We start from the raw sequence: 18692 nt of genomic DNA on the forward strand, positions 1-18692 counted from the left end.
TAATCCACTTTGTTTGTATTCGTTTACGTGCTAAAAATGTTATTTTGGAAGCTATTTTACAATGGAAGTGAATGGAGAGATAGAAAGCCAGTATTGTGGATTGGCAGCTCAGGGGAGCACAGAGCAGCTAATGAGGAGATTTCACCAGCATGTGGACTCATATAACACCCAGGGAACTAGACAACCCAACACTTCATTGAAGTTCAATTTCCTGTAACTTTTGATGACACATGAGTTAACATCATCTGCAAACAGGTTTAATCAGCCTCTAAATTTGTTTGTTTTTGAGTTTTTTGTTTTTTTTTCATGTGGCTTCTTTATGTCTGGCTGGGGAAACAAAACTGCATTGTCTAACTTTTACAGTTTAGAAAGACAGTCTCTGGAGGGCATCTGCATGGCTGATGGTGCACACTCAAACTGGTCATGTCTTCCCATGTATCTTCTGTCAATAGAGTTTGACTTTCTGTAGATGGCGCTCTTTTCTCTCTCTTGCCCCTTTTCCACCAAAAAGAACCTGGTGCTAGTTCGGTGCTGGTGCTAGAGCCAGTGCTTAACTGGTTCCAACAAAGAACCGGTTTGCTTTTCCATCAGCCAAGAGCCAAGCGGAGCCAAGTCAGAGCTACATCATTACGTCAGCGTAATCACATGTGGGTGTGGGTGTGGGTGTGCGAGATGCTCGCTTGGAATCACAATAGCCAACATGGACGACCTCATCGTAGTGATGCAAGTGCTGCTCGTGTCTTTACAAGCCTACATTGCGATCCAGATGCGAAAAACGTAATTATTGCTGGCTACCCATCGTATTCGTGGTCAGAATGAATGACGACTACGTTTAGCTATACGTTTATAGCGTTCGCTGTTCCCGTTTGGGTCTGTAACCCCGCCCACCAATGACACGGTGGGTCGCGTCATCGGTTCTTTCTCTGGCCCCTGTTTAGCCCCTGCTTGAAGTTGGTGCTTGCCTGGAACTGGTTTAAAACCAGTTTCACCGGTGCTTGGGCAGTGGAAAACCAAAGAACTGGTGCTAAGTCAGGCACTGGCTCCGAACCAGCCCTGGAACCACTTTGGTGGAAAAGGGGTATCTGTTCAGCCATGGTGACTATTGCTGCTCATCTTAAATACCTATTTCTTCTCTTACTTATCCCAAATAAACTTGAACGGTAACGCGCATCACGTTTCCAGGAAAGACATACCGTGCACTGAGCGTTTAGCACGGCAAATGTAAAGGCTTTCACGAACAGGATATAAGTTGCATCACTATTTTGGTGTATCAGTCAGCAACATAAAGTGGAAAAACAGGCATTTATTAATATGAAACTGTCATTCTTTAATCTTTTTTGACTCTTAAGGCATCTATACGTAAATGCTGCAATAGGTTGCTCTTCTCTTGAAATCACCCGGAGATATTTCACAGGAAAAAGGGAAAACTCTTCCGTATAAATCATTATTAGGGCTTTGAGGAACTTTGCTATTACACAGGGATATAGAAGGCAAAATGGCAAAAGGGACATTTATATGAACATTGCATGGATCACTGCTTTAAAGAACATTCAAAATGGCAGCAGTTTTGGAGTGACGGGAGTGACAAGCGAAACGAAAAGCATTGGCCTTCTCTTTGACTGGGAACTCTGTCAGGTTTTTTAAATTTTATTTATTTTTCGCCCTCTACAGTTGAAATGATCCCTCATGGCATTGTGTCTTCAAGGCTTGCTGCTCAGGTAGAGTCCAGATATGCCGCCTGTCTTGTGACGCACATTTCATTTATACACTGTGCGGGAGTGGAAAAGCACCCCACCAGAGACACAAGATAAAAGGAGGGGAGGGAAGCGGTGACAGAAAAGCGGGCACCAAGCAAGGACTGTTTTTTGGCAAATGAGAATCTGTCGTGCCTCCCTCTCCATTCAAACGCCGGGGCTCTGGGATTCCAAATTACGGCTGTAAATTTTGCACAACAGCCGCACGCTTGATTACCCCTGATCTGAGTTTTCGCTCTCTCCGTTTCATCTGTGCTCGGTGTGCCTCCTTTCATTCTGTCTGTTTTACTTTCTTTCCCTCTTTTTTTTCCCTCTGCTGACTGCTCTATCTCTCATTTGCTCCCTGCGCATTTGTGTCCTTGTTTTCATTCCTTTCTTGTTTTCTGTCTGCTTTTACTCGGCTGGTCTCTTTGTATTCCTCTTTCTAAAAATTGAATCTCTCAAACATGACTGACAGCGGCAAAATCTAGTGACACACTTTCTTGTCTGGTCTCAACGCTGCGATGTTTCATGCAGTTCAAGGCCTTTTTGTGTGGAGGCAGATCACTTTTTGTGAAAACAGGTTTTGAATTCTTTGCCTTTTGGCCATTCTGCGATTGTCAAGCACGAAGCATGGGTTTCCATGAAAAGAAACAGGTCCCGCTTGATAATGGTGAAACTCTTTTTTGCTAAATGGATGCTAAGATTATCTCCTCTATAAGAGGATGAGTCATTGTCATCATTATGCCAAGTAAAAAAAGCGACCATTCGCCATTCAATTGGACAGCACTTTAACTACAGCACCAACAAAAGCGGTCGCTCGTGAGAGAGTTAAAGTGTGAATGGCAAAATTCCAATTAATGTCTTGTAGACGCAGATTCCTCCCCATACGGGGTTTACGTGTGCTTGCTGGTTTGCCAGGGATTATCAGGCACGCAGCTGGGAGGGAGACGGTTAGGCAACATCAGGAGGAGCTGCAGAGACAGGCCTGCTGTTCTAAGACCTTGGAGTCAATTTGCCACCGACTGCTTGACAAGCAAACACCAAACTCCCGCTGTGACTGTCTACTTGCCTGGCTGGTGCACTACTGTTTAAAGAACAATTCTCATTATTTTCAGCCGGGCCCTTATTTTCCCACTTTTTTGCCATCATGGCAACTGATTGCTCAAAAGTTAAGTCACTTTACTCCACTTTAGAGCTCTAGTTTGGAAGAGTTCTTGGGAACGCTGCTCTCCAATTCACACACACACACACACACACACACACACACACACAGAGGACCAGTTGAAATAACACACCTCAGTTGCATGTCTTTACATAGCTATAATTGAACACAATTAAATCACACACCTTCACGTTTTTGTACTTTAAAGGACCATACCAATGATTTTGCATGTTTACCACAATATTTACAAAATGAATATTCATTATGCTTCTGTGAATCTTTTCCCAAAGCAAGCAATCGCATTTTCAAACTCATTTTTATCATTTTTTCCTCCCTTTTATTCAGCCATTGTTTTCCATTCATTCCACTGCAATATGAAAATGAACTTTCAGAGACATCAATCTTTCTTCACACCGTATTCCAGCACTGTTATAAAGTCGTTCACATTAGTTTTCCTTAAAAGCAGCAGCACTGTTCGGTTTTGATGGCTTGAAATTGGTCAGAGTAAAACGCCCTCCACCAGAAAATAGTCCCCTTTAATACCTTGGCCCTTCAATGGCCCTTTAATACCTTGGCCTGCTCACTTTGGTGAACATTCCTGCTGTGTTTACTGCTTGTGTTGGCATACTTCCCCAATTTATGACATCACATGGGAGATACTGGAGCCCACACAAAATGCCACACATCCTGTTAATCACCAGAGGGAAGCGTACGTGCTTTCCCCATGTGATGGTTCATATTTACGGAAAATCCAATAGCTATGTCCAGCACATGGCATCAGAGCGCTCCTTTTAATTAAAATAACATACAGAGGAGTAAGGGATGAGGTTCGGAATATAAAAATCACGATGACAAAAGCTTGGAAATTAACACACAGATTGAAAAAGACAGGAAGACACACATGCATTCACGTCCCTCATTGGAAATGACATACAGGCCTTTCAGTCAATTTCCAAATGTACTTGAACTGTTTCTCTCCATTGTACTTTCCACCATAGGGACACTGACTACAGCATTGCAGCATTTTAAATAACATTGTACCGATTATTTTGTTGTATGACATTAATAATTCTGACAATTAAAGCGGTGACATAGGCAGCTCATTTCAACTCAAAAAGATGACACATGAGCCATCTTCTACCTCTCCCTCGTCATTCACAGAGTCTACTTTCAGGTACACAGATTAAATTACTGCTCATCATTTTGACAGCTCTTGCATTGACAGATGGCTCATAGATACAAAGTCAGACAGATGATGAAAAACGTGGTTTTGCCCATAATTCACACTTCAGTCTGCAGAACTGATTCAATGACAAATTTCACTTTTTTGAGAACTCGACCTGCTGAAGAGGAAATATGGCCTTGCCTTTGGCTCAAGGTGTTTTGAAACTGAAATTCCTGTGTTACAGAGCTGACCTTAGCTTACCGGGTGATTCATGCAACAGTTGTAACTGTGGTGTTGTGACGGCGACATTATGAGACCAGGTTTTTTTGGCCAGGCCACAGTCTGGTGTCATTACCAGCGTGTAAGTACTATACCAGGGATTTTGCATGTTTAGCATAATATCTACAAAATATACACATTTCTGCTAATCTTTTCTCAGCTTATGATATCATTTTTCCTTTTATCCAGCCATTGGTTTCCATTCATTCCACTTTGATACAAAAATTAACTTTCAGAAGCTTCAAACTTTCTTCACCCCAGTATTCCATCACCATAATAAAGTCCTCCACATTAGTTTCCCTGAGAGCCGCAGCACTGTTGTGTTTTGATGACTTGAAATAGAGTGAAATGGCCCCTCCGTCAGAAAATAGTTCCCGGGGAAACTTTGTTAGCCACATTACAAAATTCAAATTTAAAAATCCAGGGATTTGGATTATATGTTGTGGAATCTTCATTACCCCCAACATGATTTACAAAATGGTTCGTTGACATGTAAAATGTGGGTGAACTGTGGGAAATGGGCCAAACATTCAAAGTCACTGGTATGGGCCTTTAAAATTACAGCACGTGACGACAGAGATGACAGGGATCGCCTCTAAATAGATCACAATCCCACAAATTCGACAGGGACCTCCCTTTTTTAAAGACATCTCTAAACCTTTAACAGAGGAAGTTCGTTAAGCCTCAGAGACGTGATGGCTTTTGCATCCACACATTAACCATCCAAGCCTCTTTTCTTGACTGCCCTACATTCTGCAGCCATATTGTTTGCATTCAAAGGCAGTGCCCACACAGCTGGAGGATAAGCCAAGTCTCTCAGCAGATAGAGTATGGCGCTATTGGCTGCTGCACCCTCTTTTCATTTCCCTCTGTCTGCTGGGGTGTCAGAGGCTCCTGGCCACAGCTGGAAGATGAATAGTGCCGCACCACTCCACTTTGTCATGGTGTCCAAGAAGGCTGTAAATGGCATTGAGAGACTCTGGCTCGCGCAAATGGGATCTCTGCACCCCCGCGTAACCTTGTATATGTGAAGAGGCGAATCTTTAAAGTTGTGTGAAACTGCTCCCCAGTGACTTAAGCAGCTTTAGTGTGTATATACTCCACCTTACTTAGAATATAGGCAGGGTGAAGCCACATGCATATGTGTTCACTGTGCCGTTATGTGACTCATGTTCGCATTTCACTTCCAAAAAAAGTAGATAAGAGAAATGGCAAAGATTGTGTTAAGGGAGGGTCAAAGTAATAGATAGATAGATAGATACTTTATTCATCCCGAAGGAAATTCACAGTTTTCAGCAGTATCCACAGAGTACAAGATTAAGTAAATAAAAAATAAAGAATAATAAAAATAAAGAATAATAAAAAATAAAGAATATAAAAAATAAAGAGTAAAAGATGACACTCGAGATCTAAAGATCTAAGTACCCAATGTGCAAAAAACAATGTGCAACCCCCCCCCCCCCCAAAAAAAAAACAGTGTGCATCGATGTATACAATGTGCATAGATGTGGGCAATGTGCAAAAAATGTGCAAAAATTGTGAACAAATATTCTAATTTCAGCTTTTGAAGGGTAGTTTCATTATCCAGACCTCAATTGTGATGTGTGCTGTTGTGCATTTCATCGTCTATATGTTTGGGAGGACATAGGCCTACGTGTGTGTTGTATTTTTGTCCATTGCCTGTGCATAAATAGAGCCTGTCTTGGAATGATTTGCATTGCTTATACAGAGACAGAGGATGATTAAAAAAAAAAAAAACAAGAACAAAAAAACTCTCGGCGTTGCTTCTCCTCCGTTTAGTTTGGTTGTTCTTACACCAGGGGCAACACCACCTACCTGCATTGTCTCGCTATTCTCATGGATACGCATCAAAGGAGAGAGATAAACAGAAATGGAGAGAGAAAAACCAAGTCTGAGATACTTGGTTACTGTACTCTTGCTCCTCTTGAACGTGTGCGTTGCTTTTCTTGGCAGCGCCAGCAAGTCCTGTCATACATTTCTTGCCCTGTCTGTCGGAGGTGAAGAGCACAGTGGGACGCGGCATGTAGATGCTGTTTTGTCATGTGGAAATTCGAGGCACCCGAGTCACCCACTCAACAAGCCGAAACTGTGCACTTTTGTTGGTTTCAGGGTATGCCTTTACATATTTCAGTAGTTTTAAGGTATTCCTCCATGCTGAGTTTTCCTCGTGTGATGAAAGTAGGGCTGACACATAGAGAGCCCGGGGCCGGAGGAGTTTGGAACCAAGATTAAACCAGAGACGCCCGTAGGCCTACAGGCAGTGATTACAACAGCTCCCATTAAAAGCAGCCTTGACGGAAATGCAAAGCGGCATCTCTCGATGGGGAGAGGATGCATTCACGGCGGCCTTGTAGACATAAGGCACTAAATGTTCTAGGAGTGAGTGCTAGTGATAGCGGGGCATACGCAGCAGCATCTACTGTTCACTGTCACAACAGCTCCTCCAGAGAGAACGAGATACCAGAACAAGACTGGAGTTGGTAAAAGGAACGGAGCGCTGAGTGGATAATGATGGCAGCTTCCTGAGTTGAGGTTGTTCAGTCCTCCTGGCAAATCCCAGCATACAACAGGAAGCTAATGTTTCCATGTTTGCAAGAACAATGTCAATGTCCCGATACTTTGCATTAGCAAAAACATCCGAATGAGTCCAGTTCACTGGGCGCTCACATGTGGCGGGTAATATGGACAAAATTTAAATTTCACAATATTTTTGACCAAGTGCCTCAATGCTGATCTTATGACTATATTGTAGGGACGACTGTTGGTGCTTTCACTAAATATTTACCCAGTGAGATTTTCAATAGTCATTAGTAATGTGCATATGATGAACAAGCAGGTAGAAGCAAACAACTGAACAGCTAGAACAGTCTAGCAAATTCAGAAAACTGCATACCTTTAATGCAGCCTTTAAGACCAGGAAAAGACAACATTTATGCCATATAATAATATTACAATACCCAATCCCACATAATATCTAGTTTTATATCACAGTGTCGACATATTATCAATTATCACTATTATCAATATTGCCCAGCTCTAGACAATAATAGCAAGATATAGCCCAGTATAACTGTCATAAACATTTACTGCAGAAACATGTTGCCATGAAAGATCATAGTGACATCATCAGTCCAGCAAAACATCCCAACCCACCAACAGCCCAGTTAGATACCCACCTGCTCTCTGCATAGCTCTATGGACACAGGAGCTCATTTCACTTGTCTTTGGTAAGTGAATGAGACAAAATAAATGAGCGCTGAAAAACGAGTAGGCGGGCCAAAGGGGAAAGGAAATGACCCAGGGTAAAAGTCCTTTTATTGCTCGCCGTAGTTGATGCTGCGGATGTGTCACAGCGGCAAGGCAAATGAGGTTGGGAGCAACTGCGTGCAAAAAAAAAAGAAAAAAGAAAAAAAAATCCCTGTTCATCCATGCCATTTTCTGTAGAATTAATTCTGACAGAAAAACTTTGCACATCAACACACATAAGCCCTCTCCTCCCGGTGCTGGTGGGACAGGCCCAGAAAAAGCACAATAGGATGTTGGCAGTATGCCTAATTGAGTTTTTGGAAACCTCAAACTGAGCAGTTGCGCTCATGACATGGTCCAAAGTAAAGCTCTCTGACAGTGTGAAGGTTAGAAACAGTAGAAGAAACTGCTGGGTCGAGATTAGGTCCTTCAGTTGAACTGGCAACAGGCTCATTGACTTGTTAGTACTAAGAGAGAAAGGAAGGAGCCTGCATACCTATAAACATCAACAAGGCAAAACGTAGAGTTCGAAAATCTTCTCGTGGCTTTTAGTACTCCACGTTGCAAATGCTCGACTATTACGTCTTTATTAGAGACTGGAGATCCAACCTGGTCTCATGGCACTTTGTGAAAATATAATCTATAGATAAAGAGCTCTAATCTCCACGTTGAGGGCAGTGTGGGGGTGGCGGATGGGTCAGTCAACACAACTTTCACTCTGCCAACTCAGGTTTGAGTCCGAGGTGAGACCGCTGTTGGTTTTCATAGGCTGAGACTGTGTCCAGTTTCCAGGTTCGGTCTCCATGTTTAAATCAAACCATTCTCTAACCTTAGACAAGAGCTTTTTAAACCTAAACCTAACCTTTCCCTAACCTTAGCCAAGTGTTTTTTGGTTCGTTTGTTTGTGTTCATGGACGCGAATGAACACGTGTCCCCACATGGTACAGTTAGTGCCAGATTTGTGGCAGTGCTCAGCCCAGTCGGTTGACGAAGGCTACACTGCATCATACGTACTGCAGCAGCAGCAGCAGCACAAGGTACAGTGCAAGAAGCTGTCAGACAAGAGAGAAATCCCAAACTCCAAAACCTAATTTTATTAAATGTCTTACAGCTGTACTGAGTGGTGACCCTCTTGTTCATAAGTATGGCTCTTAGAAAAACACTGGCAAAGTTTCTGGAGGGATTGAAACTCCCACCTAGGAGGATTTAATTAGCGCTCTGAATGAATTACATTTCACCCATTTCTCTCCCTCTCCTTGGTAATCAGTTCTGGGCCATTAATGAGCGGATGACTATCGACTGGCGGAGTAGGCTGCTGATAATTGAATGTGTAGAGGCCATTAAACATTCCTAATCAAAAACAAACTCTCCAAAGCTACAGTTCCTGCAGAACAATAAGATGCAACAACAGTGGGAGTGTTTTTCTTAAAACTGGAGAAAAGGGCTTTTAGATTGGGGAAAAAAAATAGTGCTCTGTGTTTATCTTGGTCTAAAGAGCTGGTCTTGTTTTGTTGGGGGGGTGATCAGTGCCAAAAGTTCAGAACTTGACAGGCCAGAAAATAGGCTGGATTCCTTGAGGCATGGACACCATATTGAATTCCCCAAGTCGTTGTTTTGATCATAACAGTTGAAGGAGAAGAGACAGACAAGAAAAACACTTTGTAATTGAAATGTTCCCTGAGGCTGCATTCCACATGCAAAGAGCTTAATAAATCACTGAATAGTGAGTATCACGTAGGGTTGGAAATCACCGCATCTCTATTGACTCTCTACTATTGATTGGACTTCAGTTTCATTGTGCATCTGAGGGCTAACCCTCAAGCTCTGCTTGCCTTTTATCTAGTCTAAGTCTTTGGTGCTGAGGCCTCATTGCACTGCACTTCCAAGAGATCACATGGAAATCTGCATGTCCAGCACTGTGATGTCCATTTCCTCAGATGTTCTCTTGAGGAAGTTTGAGTTTCTGTAGGTGGGCTCCTCTCTTTCTCTGTTTAACCATGGTGGATATTGCATCTCATGCTAATTAACCAGTTCTTACTGTTTATTCCAAACAAATCAGAAACATAGAATACATCATTTCCAGTGCAACAGAGTATTTTTTTTTCTTGCAAATACCTGCCGGACACTGGCTGTTTAGAGCAGCAAAATCATGTAAAAACCTACATGAATCACTTCTGTGTCGTATCAATCAGTAATAGCGCCGGAACGTTAACACCCACCTTTTGGCTGCCAGGTTCTGGCTGTAAATTTCTGTGACAATCAGTCTGCCTCCTATTTTTGATCCTCTGGCTAAGGCTATGTGCTACTTTCCCATTCATTTCTTCCACAAACATTTTGAAAACTCAGTATTTCTAGAATGTTACAGCTTGAATGGCACAAATCCCCTGTGAGATGGATCAAGACATTACTTAAACAGATTTTGAACACAAAAAAAATTAAAACATTAAGAAGGGACGTCGTTCAAGACTGTGTACATATTGTATTTTTATCATCTCTGACCACCACCCCAGCTGATACTCTTCTCCTCATCCATAAAAAACCCACTATATATTTGACAATAAAATCATGTTTGCAATAACAAATGAAAAACTCATGAGAGTCAGTCACACTCAATGAACAGCTCTGTGATTTGTAGACCTTGTTTAAAGAATTATGGGAAATGTAGTGACCTCTGTATTAGCATCGGGAATAAAGTCAGCCAAGTAAACAATGGCTTCTGGAAGAAGCCTTTGTAATTCTATAATGAATGCCGTAGCTGATAATAAGTAGACCTTGAACCGTTAATATTTTATGGCCAATTATCATATTAGCTTTGGCAAATATGAATGGGAATTTAACTTCCAGGGCCCTACTCGCCTGCTCTATAGAAGGTAGCAAAACAGACACAAATATGAACATTTCATTCTTACTTTCATCTTGTGATTGGCTTTGCAGGCATATACATGTGAATTCTCCAATAAGTCGGTCTTGAAATCAGCCAGAGATGTTCCAGGAAATGACTACAAAGAGCCAAAACTCAGTCCAAATCATTATGAGGGGCACGTTGCATCTTCAGTAATTGCGTGAGGGACCTTGCTGTTGCTCTCGGATTTGTTTGTGTTGTTCTTTCAAGGTCCGCTGCGCCTCAAAAGGACAGACGCTCCTTTGCTTTTCTGCAGTGGCTTGTCAACATGACTCTCTCTCCAGCGGAGCAGAAAAAGGGTCCAGTCCGTGTCCCATCTGAGTGGCATGCCGTTCACATTGTCCGGATGGAAAGAGCAGGAACGGAATTATGCTTGTAATAACCAAACAAACATCCGTGTGGAACACGGGGAGTTATTTCAGAAGGCAGAGCCGTCGGCTACTGCAGCCATCCGCAGGGCAGGCCAGTATAATGCTGGCGGGGTCCTGAGGGGTCACCTGCTTTGCAAAATTTGGATCATTTTGAGACATGAAAACCACAGCTGGAAGCCACTGATCTGTATGCTGGCAGTACACTATGCACACGTCCAAAGATGAGAGGCTTGGCAATAGATTTTGTTTGCTATCCCAACTTATTTAACTAAAAGTATCTTGAATTAAGGTTTCTAAGTTTGGGTGCAAAATAAAATGACTGCCTGTTATTTTTTGCAGTGCACCATGTAGAACTGTGTTGTACAGGGCTTTGTTCACAGTAACCTCTCTTCCCTGTGGAACAATGAACACTCCACTTGAAGGCGTTAACATGACATTTTTTGAGCAAATTCGAACAGTTTCACCTCACGACTTTAAACAAAATCTACACAGCAAATATGACAGAATCTGCCTGCTGATTTGATATTTTGCCCTTTCTATGCAGAAGAAAGGTCCATTTGGAACAGCTGCTTTAAAGCATCATTATGCTGTGCTCCAGCATCTAAACAAAGCCAGTAAATACCGAGTGGGTGGAAAAAGAGCATTAGAGGTGTGAGTCCACGTGGTTGTGGCCTGTCTCAAGGCTAATTATGGCTCTGCATCAAAATACCACCTCAGCTACACCGTAGGTGTCTGCGGTGCCGCCGCAGCTTTCATGCATCGCTCCAAAAATGTAACTGTACATAGGGCGATGCAAGGACTGTGATTGGTCTGCTTGCTGTGTACTTCCTCCCCCATGTTTCTGGTTGATTTCCAGCCATAGTGAAGGCAGCATGGTGCCCGCTAAAGAGAGACAAGCTGAGGAGATTTGCATATATGCTGATCTGTATAACACCTCAGCTGTAAATTATAAAGTCTGCCAGATGTTTATGGAGAATTTATGGAGAGAGATATCGGAGAACATCAGTTTCGACACCACCACCGAATGTGTCCGACCCTGGCTGTTTCGGAGAATGTAAACATGATTACCTCTGTTTTTGTCCGTGCTTCGCTAGGATGGAGTGATAAAAAGTTGACAAATCTAGAGTTTCAGTGCCTAACAAGTCACATTCATGATGATGCTGTGTGTCCTATGAATGTTTATGCTGTAGGAGTTTCAGTTTACAGGAGCCTGGATCTGCCTGGTAGGTATGCCTTGAGGAAGGTCAGTATTAGTTCACTGAACATGCAAAGATGTGGTGTAGCGAGTCATGGCCTGAACGGTGGTTTGCATTTATAGTTTATAGTTCGATTCCCAGGTCTTGGTCTTGAATGACAAGGGCTCAGACCCACACACTGAATCTTTATCAGCTGTATTGATGCTGTTCTGTAACTGAGTCTGACCTCTGACCTCCCTGTAGAGCCGGGCAATAGAGAAGAGAATTTCCCTGCAGGGAGCAATAAGCTCTCACATTACGTTAGATGAATTTCCATTATTACTCTTCACAAGTCTGCACTTCAGCATACAGTTCATTGTACCTCTTGAAAAAGCGAGGTTCCAGTCCCTTCCTTTATGTGCAGTTCTTCTGTGTAAGCTGGGGTTCCTAATGTCCAACTTGTCCAGCCTGGGATAAAATATATTCAGTTCAGGGATTTTGGATATTATAATATTGTGATGTGGCGTATGTGTCGCCTTCTCCTGGTTTTAAAGGCTGCATTACAGTAAAGAGAGACAGTTTTCTGAACTCACAGGACTGTTTCTAGCTTTTCTTCTATTTGCCACTACCTGCTTGGTCATCATATCCACATTACTAATCACTGTTTATCAATGAAATATCTTCTGAAAGTACCAATAGTCATACCTACAACACTGTTACAGTATTGCTAGCATGATAATTAGCTAAAGATAGTGATATTTAATTTTGTCCATATTGCCCTGCCCACACTGCCCCACACTGTGTTAGAGCAACGTATTGGATTTGAATAAACCACACAAGTACAAAATTTCAGCAGCAACATTTAATGCATGCCACATTTACAGTGCTCCTGTTTGTTTCTGAGCGTTGAATCACCTCTTGAATCACCTCTTAGTCTAGTAACCAAGCTTCAGGTCTTGCCTTCCTTAAACCTTTCAGAAAAAAAGCACATGTTCACCAATGCAGTCTTCCCTCTTTGGAGAATCTTCTTGAAATGAGGTGGATCACCCAAACAAGTATCACATGATTCAATAAAATCATGGAGACAAGCTGATTACACTGGAAACATGTAAATATCTCTCTCTCTGCTGGCGGATTGGTGTTTTTTTTTTTTTTTTTTAACAAAAATAATATTTTAAGACTCAACAGCATGTTCTTTGCAATGTGAATGCCAGGAACTTTTTCATATATTACAGTGGCAATGTGAGACGCCCCTGCCCACCAGCCTGGGCTAATACGTCACCATAAAAGCCATTCAGTGAAAGGATGATAGCACAGCAGTGCGGCGGGGCCACCTCTCCATCTGCTAATAAAGTGCACATTGACTGGTCATGGAGGCGCATGCGGGAGTGAGTTATAGCTGTGGTCCTCGAGTGGCAGGGGACTTTGGAATGGTGTTCTTTCAGAAGATAGACAGGCATCTGCAGGGCTCTGCTTCTCTCACACACACACACACGCGCGCGCGCACAGACACACACTCGCTCTCTCTCAGTAAAGCATGTACCCCTGCATGCATCCTTGCAGCAGACTGGTGGATATGAGTCACTGGCTTCTGAGATTTGTTTGACACATACCGTACCTCCATATCCACATGTTGCCACTCTTTTATGCCATGAGTGATGACTCAGTATGTGTTATTATTATCCCTAATAGGAGCAGTAGTATCAATGTTAATAATAGTAGTAGTAGCAGTGGTCCTGTCAGTGAGGGTAACATGGCAGCACTGATAATCTTTATTCATAGTGCTTTTCAAAGCAAAGTTACAAAGTGCTTCACTGTCAAAAGAGATAAAAGGCTGACAAAGGACAGATCGATGAAACAGAAAGATCAATTTGGCAGATCATTAGAAGATAGAATTAGCAGTCAAACAGAGTTAAAGTAAATAAAATAAAATCAGGTAAAAAATAGATGGCACTACAGGGACTAAACAAAAGGATTGGATTCATAAAAAAATGACACAACAGAGATGAAAATGAATAAAAGTCATAGGTCATGATAAGCTGCTGTGCAAGTTTTAAGATTTTACTTCAAAGATGATTCTGATGGTGTCAGACCATGTTCTTGACGCAGGTCTTCCCAAAGCCGACCTGCAGGAACAGTCCTATAGTACAGTAGCAGAGGTAGGAGTAGCAGTATTAATGAGAGCTGTAAGACTAATACTCGTTGCAGCAACTGTAGTAGTACACAGGCTGATACTAATGATACTCATAGCAGTATAAAATACATAAACCTAAAACAAGCAAACAAACAAACAAGTATTTGTCTAATTATTTTTTTTTTAAATATTTAATGCAAATTTACCAGTGTAAATTAAAGTAAACTAAAGTAACTTAATTATTCTTTTTTTTTTTTTTTTAAATAATTGAATAATATTACTATTAATATGTAATCTTGCTAAATAACTTAAATGTTTGTCTATTTTTTATTTTTATTTTTTGGAATTTGGCTCTATTTTTTAATATTTATTTATTTAGTTAGTTAGTTACTTAGTTATTAATTATTACTTAACCTTGGTAAGTGGTACGCACTCTACCAGATGACTCACTGGATCACCCCGTCTACTTTTAATTTTTAATGTTTAATTCAAATTTTATCTTTTTTTTTTTTTTTTTTTTTTTTTTGCAATTTTTTCCCTTTATTTTGTTAATCAATATCAGAGAGATAGTTGTGGGAATTAATTATTTGCATAAAAAAATGAATAATTAATTTTGCTTAGTAGCTAAAATGTTTGTTTGAGTTTAAATTTTAATATTTGATACAATTTTAATTTGCTTTTGCCGTTTTTGGGTTTTTGTTTTATTTTATTAATCAGTATTAAAGAGATAGTGGTGGGAATTAATTCCTCACATTTTTCAGAACTATTTATGAATGTTTCATCTTGCTTAATAACTAAAATGTTTGTCTTCTTCTATATTGTATATTATATATTTTAATATGTAATACAATTTTACTTACTTATTTTACTTATAATTTTTTTTTTTTTATTATTAATCAGTATTAGAGAGGTGTTTGGTTGGCCTTTTATTCTTCATATTCTTAAAAATATTTTAATACATTACTTTTTGAGCATTTGTACAACATATGTGCTTTATTCTGGCACTAACTCAGCACCACAGTAAAGCCCTGGCAGCAGCATGATTACAGCTGCCACACAGCAGCACAGTAAACCAGGTGACTGCAGAGGGGCCACATGTTGCAGGGGCCTCAGTGAGGCAGATGCTGCTGCCGTCAGAGGCTTCAGCACTGCTCTGTGCACACAGTCGCTGAGGCTCACAGAAAAGCGGGAGCTCTCTGAGTCCAGGCTCATGGCGATGATGTGGCTCTTGCTTTAGGTCAGATGTTTGTGCTTGAAAGAGCTCCGAGAGACACACTGGAGAACAAGGAGAAGCCTCTGATCACATTTCCCCTCTAAATGCCAGCTAGAAGGCCCGATCCCAGCACCCAGGGCCATTTTCCACTTGTGAGAGAGTGCATGAGGACAGAGAGGAAACTGGTGTCCAAATAAGCTTCATCAGCTACTGTTTTGGGATTTATAGCCTGGAAGCTCAAAGTTTTGTCTCCCTTTCAGCAAAGAATTAGGACAGTGTGTGGCAGCGAGGGCACGCGTATGTGTGTGTTTGTGCGTGCGAGCGTGCGTGCGTGCATGGAGAGGAGGGAGGGGGGTGGCACTGCAAGTCAAGGCAACCCGGGGTGCAGCAGCATCGACTCCTTCCATGGATCCAAAGGGGAGATCCTCTTCCTCGGCGCTGCCCGCAGGCGGATCGAGTCGACTGGGACACAGCAGAATAATACAGGATAACTGATCTGAGACCAGCGAGCTTCCCCGTGCCCGCGGAGCAAGGCATCAGCGCGAAGAATTTTCCAGAGCATCTCCGATTATAAACGCTCATACAGGTGACAAGACGGCGGCTCTGGCCATTTGCAACTTCATCGCGTCCGCCGGCGGTGACGCGCTCCGAGTGCGTTGGTCCAGCAGCGCCGCGCTGTTTTTATGTGACATTTTTTTGCACGGATGTGGCCACATATGACGCATTTGTGCCTGTAGCCGCGCTCCAGCGCGCGCGTTGTCTTGCGTTTTAGGACAAGTTTCGCTATCAGCCGATTGGCAGACAAGTGCCGGATATGGTTAACTTATATGTCTCCCTGTAGAGTGTCACCCAGCCACACTCGGCGCAGAAGTTGGTTGGGAATAATAGCAGTGCGGTGCGCAGAGGAAAAAGGTGACGGCGGCTTATACAGGAGGTCTCCAGCCTCCTCTAAATTACCCCTCATCATCATCATCATCACCATCATCCCAGTCTAAGGATCAAATCTGCGGGGGACTGCGCTGCACAGTCTCATTCTACCTACTTCAAGTCATTCCGCCAAAGCCTGCCCCTGAATTGTTAAAAAAAAAAATCGCAGCTGCGTAAACTTGGCCAGATCTGGTGACATTGCCTCTATGTGTTGAACAGCCTGGATGGATATGCGGCGCGCCGAGGGAATGTGATAAGCGGGGGGATTGTTATCAGTCCCTCTCCTATTATAAGCTCAAAATGGACGCCGACGACAGGCTATGGAAACATCACGGGAACAGCTATTCTTCCGCAGATCTGCTTGATATCTGAGCTGAAAGCCGTTTCAAAGTTGGGCTTCGTATTAAGGTGTAGGATGCAGTCTGGAGTGAAGACGCTCTCCGCAGGTGGAGGTGCGTCACTCTGCTGCCTGCTGCTCCTCTGGCTCGTCTACTCCCATCTGCTCAGAGAGGGTAAGGACATTTACATGTGTTTATGACTTTGTCAGCAGTACGGCATTGTCTCAGAGGGGCTTTGTCCTGGGATGCAGCTGCACATGGTGTGGCCGTGTCCTACAATGCTGAGGAAAAATCCCTAATCTATTAAAATATCCCTGCAGGGACTTGTAATGTCTCTGTGCTTCTCACCAGTGAGTTAGTGACCTTGTTGGTATTTTTATCTCATTTGGCATCCCTATAATATTCCTATAGGGAGGTGTAGTGATACTCAGTAATGGGTTTACGGTGTCCTTATTGCACTTAAAAGCATTTTTACCACAATAATAGGCCTATTCAAATAGGTCATTTTCACTACTTCATAGTATTTGTAAATTATCCTTCTCACAACTGATTCCTCATTAATTCATGATCTTTGCAACAGGCTACCCTCACCATTTCCCTTATTTTGCTGCGGTCTCTCAAAGAAACACACAACAGTCTCTCCTCTTTGATAGTAATTTCAAGGGATTTAGGCTTTGGTGAAACCATGATTGAGCTTCAGCTGAAAAAGCAACACCGAGATCAAATAGTTGGCTCTGCTACTTACAGGCTCACTAGTGCCTTCATTTGAATTTTTCAGGGCTATGTAATTTCACTCATGCAGGTTAAGGTTATATCCATGCCATGCCACGCTCTCCTGTTGAATAATACATTCGCTGGTGCAATTACACTTTCACCCTGACACAGAATAGAAAGCAAAAGGATGTTTCTCTCCGCTCCATTGGCTGCTGTCCATGGCAAAACATTTAGTGGTCCAGTCAAAGACGCAGAGCACTGGAACTTGTTGGGAGACGCTGAGCATTAAGTGTGTAGATTAGATCTTCTAATCAAGCGTCAGCCAGAAGCATAATTACCCCTGTGGAGGAGGGATGGTGCCCACATCAATGTCTCTGGCCGCCTGCCGGGTACAAAAGTAGACACTGATGTGAAAAATGCCCTGGAAATATGCTCCCTTTTCCTTTTCATTTGCCGTGTTTTTCACCCAAAATGCTGCTGTCGCTGTCCTCTCATCGCCGTCGCTGAACTGCTGCATATGATCTGAGGAGTTACAGCATTCCTCCTTATTCTCCTCCTCCTGCCCCCCGGCCATTTATTATTGACTTGTTTTCATCTGAAAATGATCTCATTACCGTCTCATTGTGAAATGCAAAATCAGCTAATCAATCTGTTTTGATCCTCACCGCCCCTGCCATTTCCAATGCAAAGAAGAAAAAAAAAAAAAATCCTCTCCTGGGTTTTGCCTGCCCCATTTACTCCTCTAGATGTGATCTTTGACATTCTCTGTGCATCTCTCAAGGTTCCTCCTCCTCCTCCACTCCTCAGTCCAGCTTTGGGATGAATTTTAAGGATGAAACACGTAGTATTTTTTAATCCTTACTAGTAATCTGCAAATCCTACAAAAATCCTCCTTTGAAACTGGCTACTTTGGCCACTCAATGCTGCTGAGGGAATATGTAGTTATGATTGCCACTGCTGTTTTTTTTTTTTTTTTTTTTTTTTTATCATTTTGAGTCAGGTTTTATAAGGTTAAACCAGTATCTTTAGATTTATTTTCCAATGGCAGACCTGTAAGTCAAAGCACGTCACCCTCCATGAGTAGACACCACCATCCCCTCGGCCCCCGAGGGCCCCAGCAGCAGGGGTGTGGGTGAAAGTGTGGGCACTGAAGTGGGCAGGAGGTAAAGCGTTTTGAGGCGGTGGCGGCGGCGGAGGTGAGTGTGGCTGCTTTGCCTTCTCCCCTCCGTACCTCATCTGTCATGGCGGCCAGGACAGGAAATCAAAGCGCAGTGGCCTGTCCGCGCTCGACATTGGGCCGGCGCCCGCC

General features: G+C 42.6%; 1 protein-coding gene across 3 annotated transcripts in view; it reads left to right on the forward strand.

Annotated features, from left to right (window-relative positions):
• tafa5l (TAFA chemokine like family member 5, like) overlaps nt 1–18692 on the forward strand; it is a 63829-nt gene that overhangs the window by 3401 nt on the left and 41736 nt on the right. Inside the window, exon 1 of one of the 3 annotated variants that reach the window (XM_030054857.1) lies at nt 16090–16843. The exons of the other annotated variants lie outside the window; for them this stretch is intronic. Within the exon in view, the coding sequence (XP_029910717.1) occupies nt 16747–16843 (97 nt within the window). The 5' untranslated portion in view covers nt 16090–16746. Of the gene's footprint in view, nt 1–16089; nt 16844–18692 lie in introns of those variants that run through there. 3 annotated transcript variants of the gene reach the window in all.

Source organism: Myripristis murdjan, chromosome 7 (assembly GCF_902150065.1).
Source record: "Myripristis murdjan chromosome 7, fMyrMur1.1, whole genome shotgun sequence".
Lineage (NCBI taxonomy): Eukaryota > Metazoa > Chordata > Actinopteri > Holocentriformes > Holocentridae > Myripristis > Myripristis murdjan.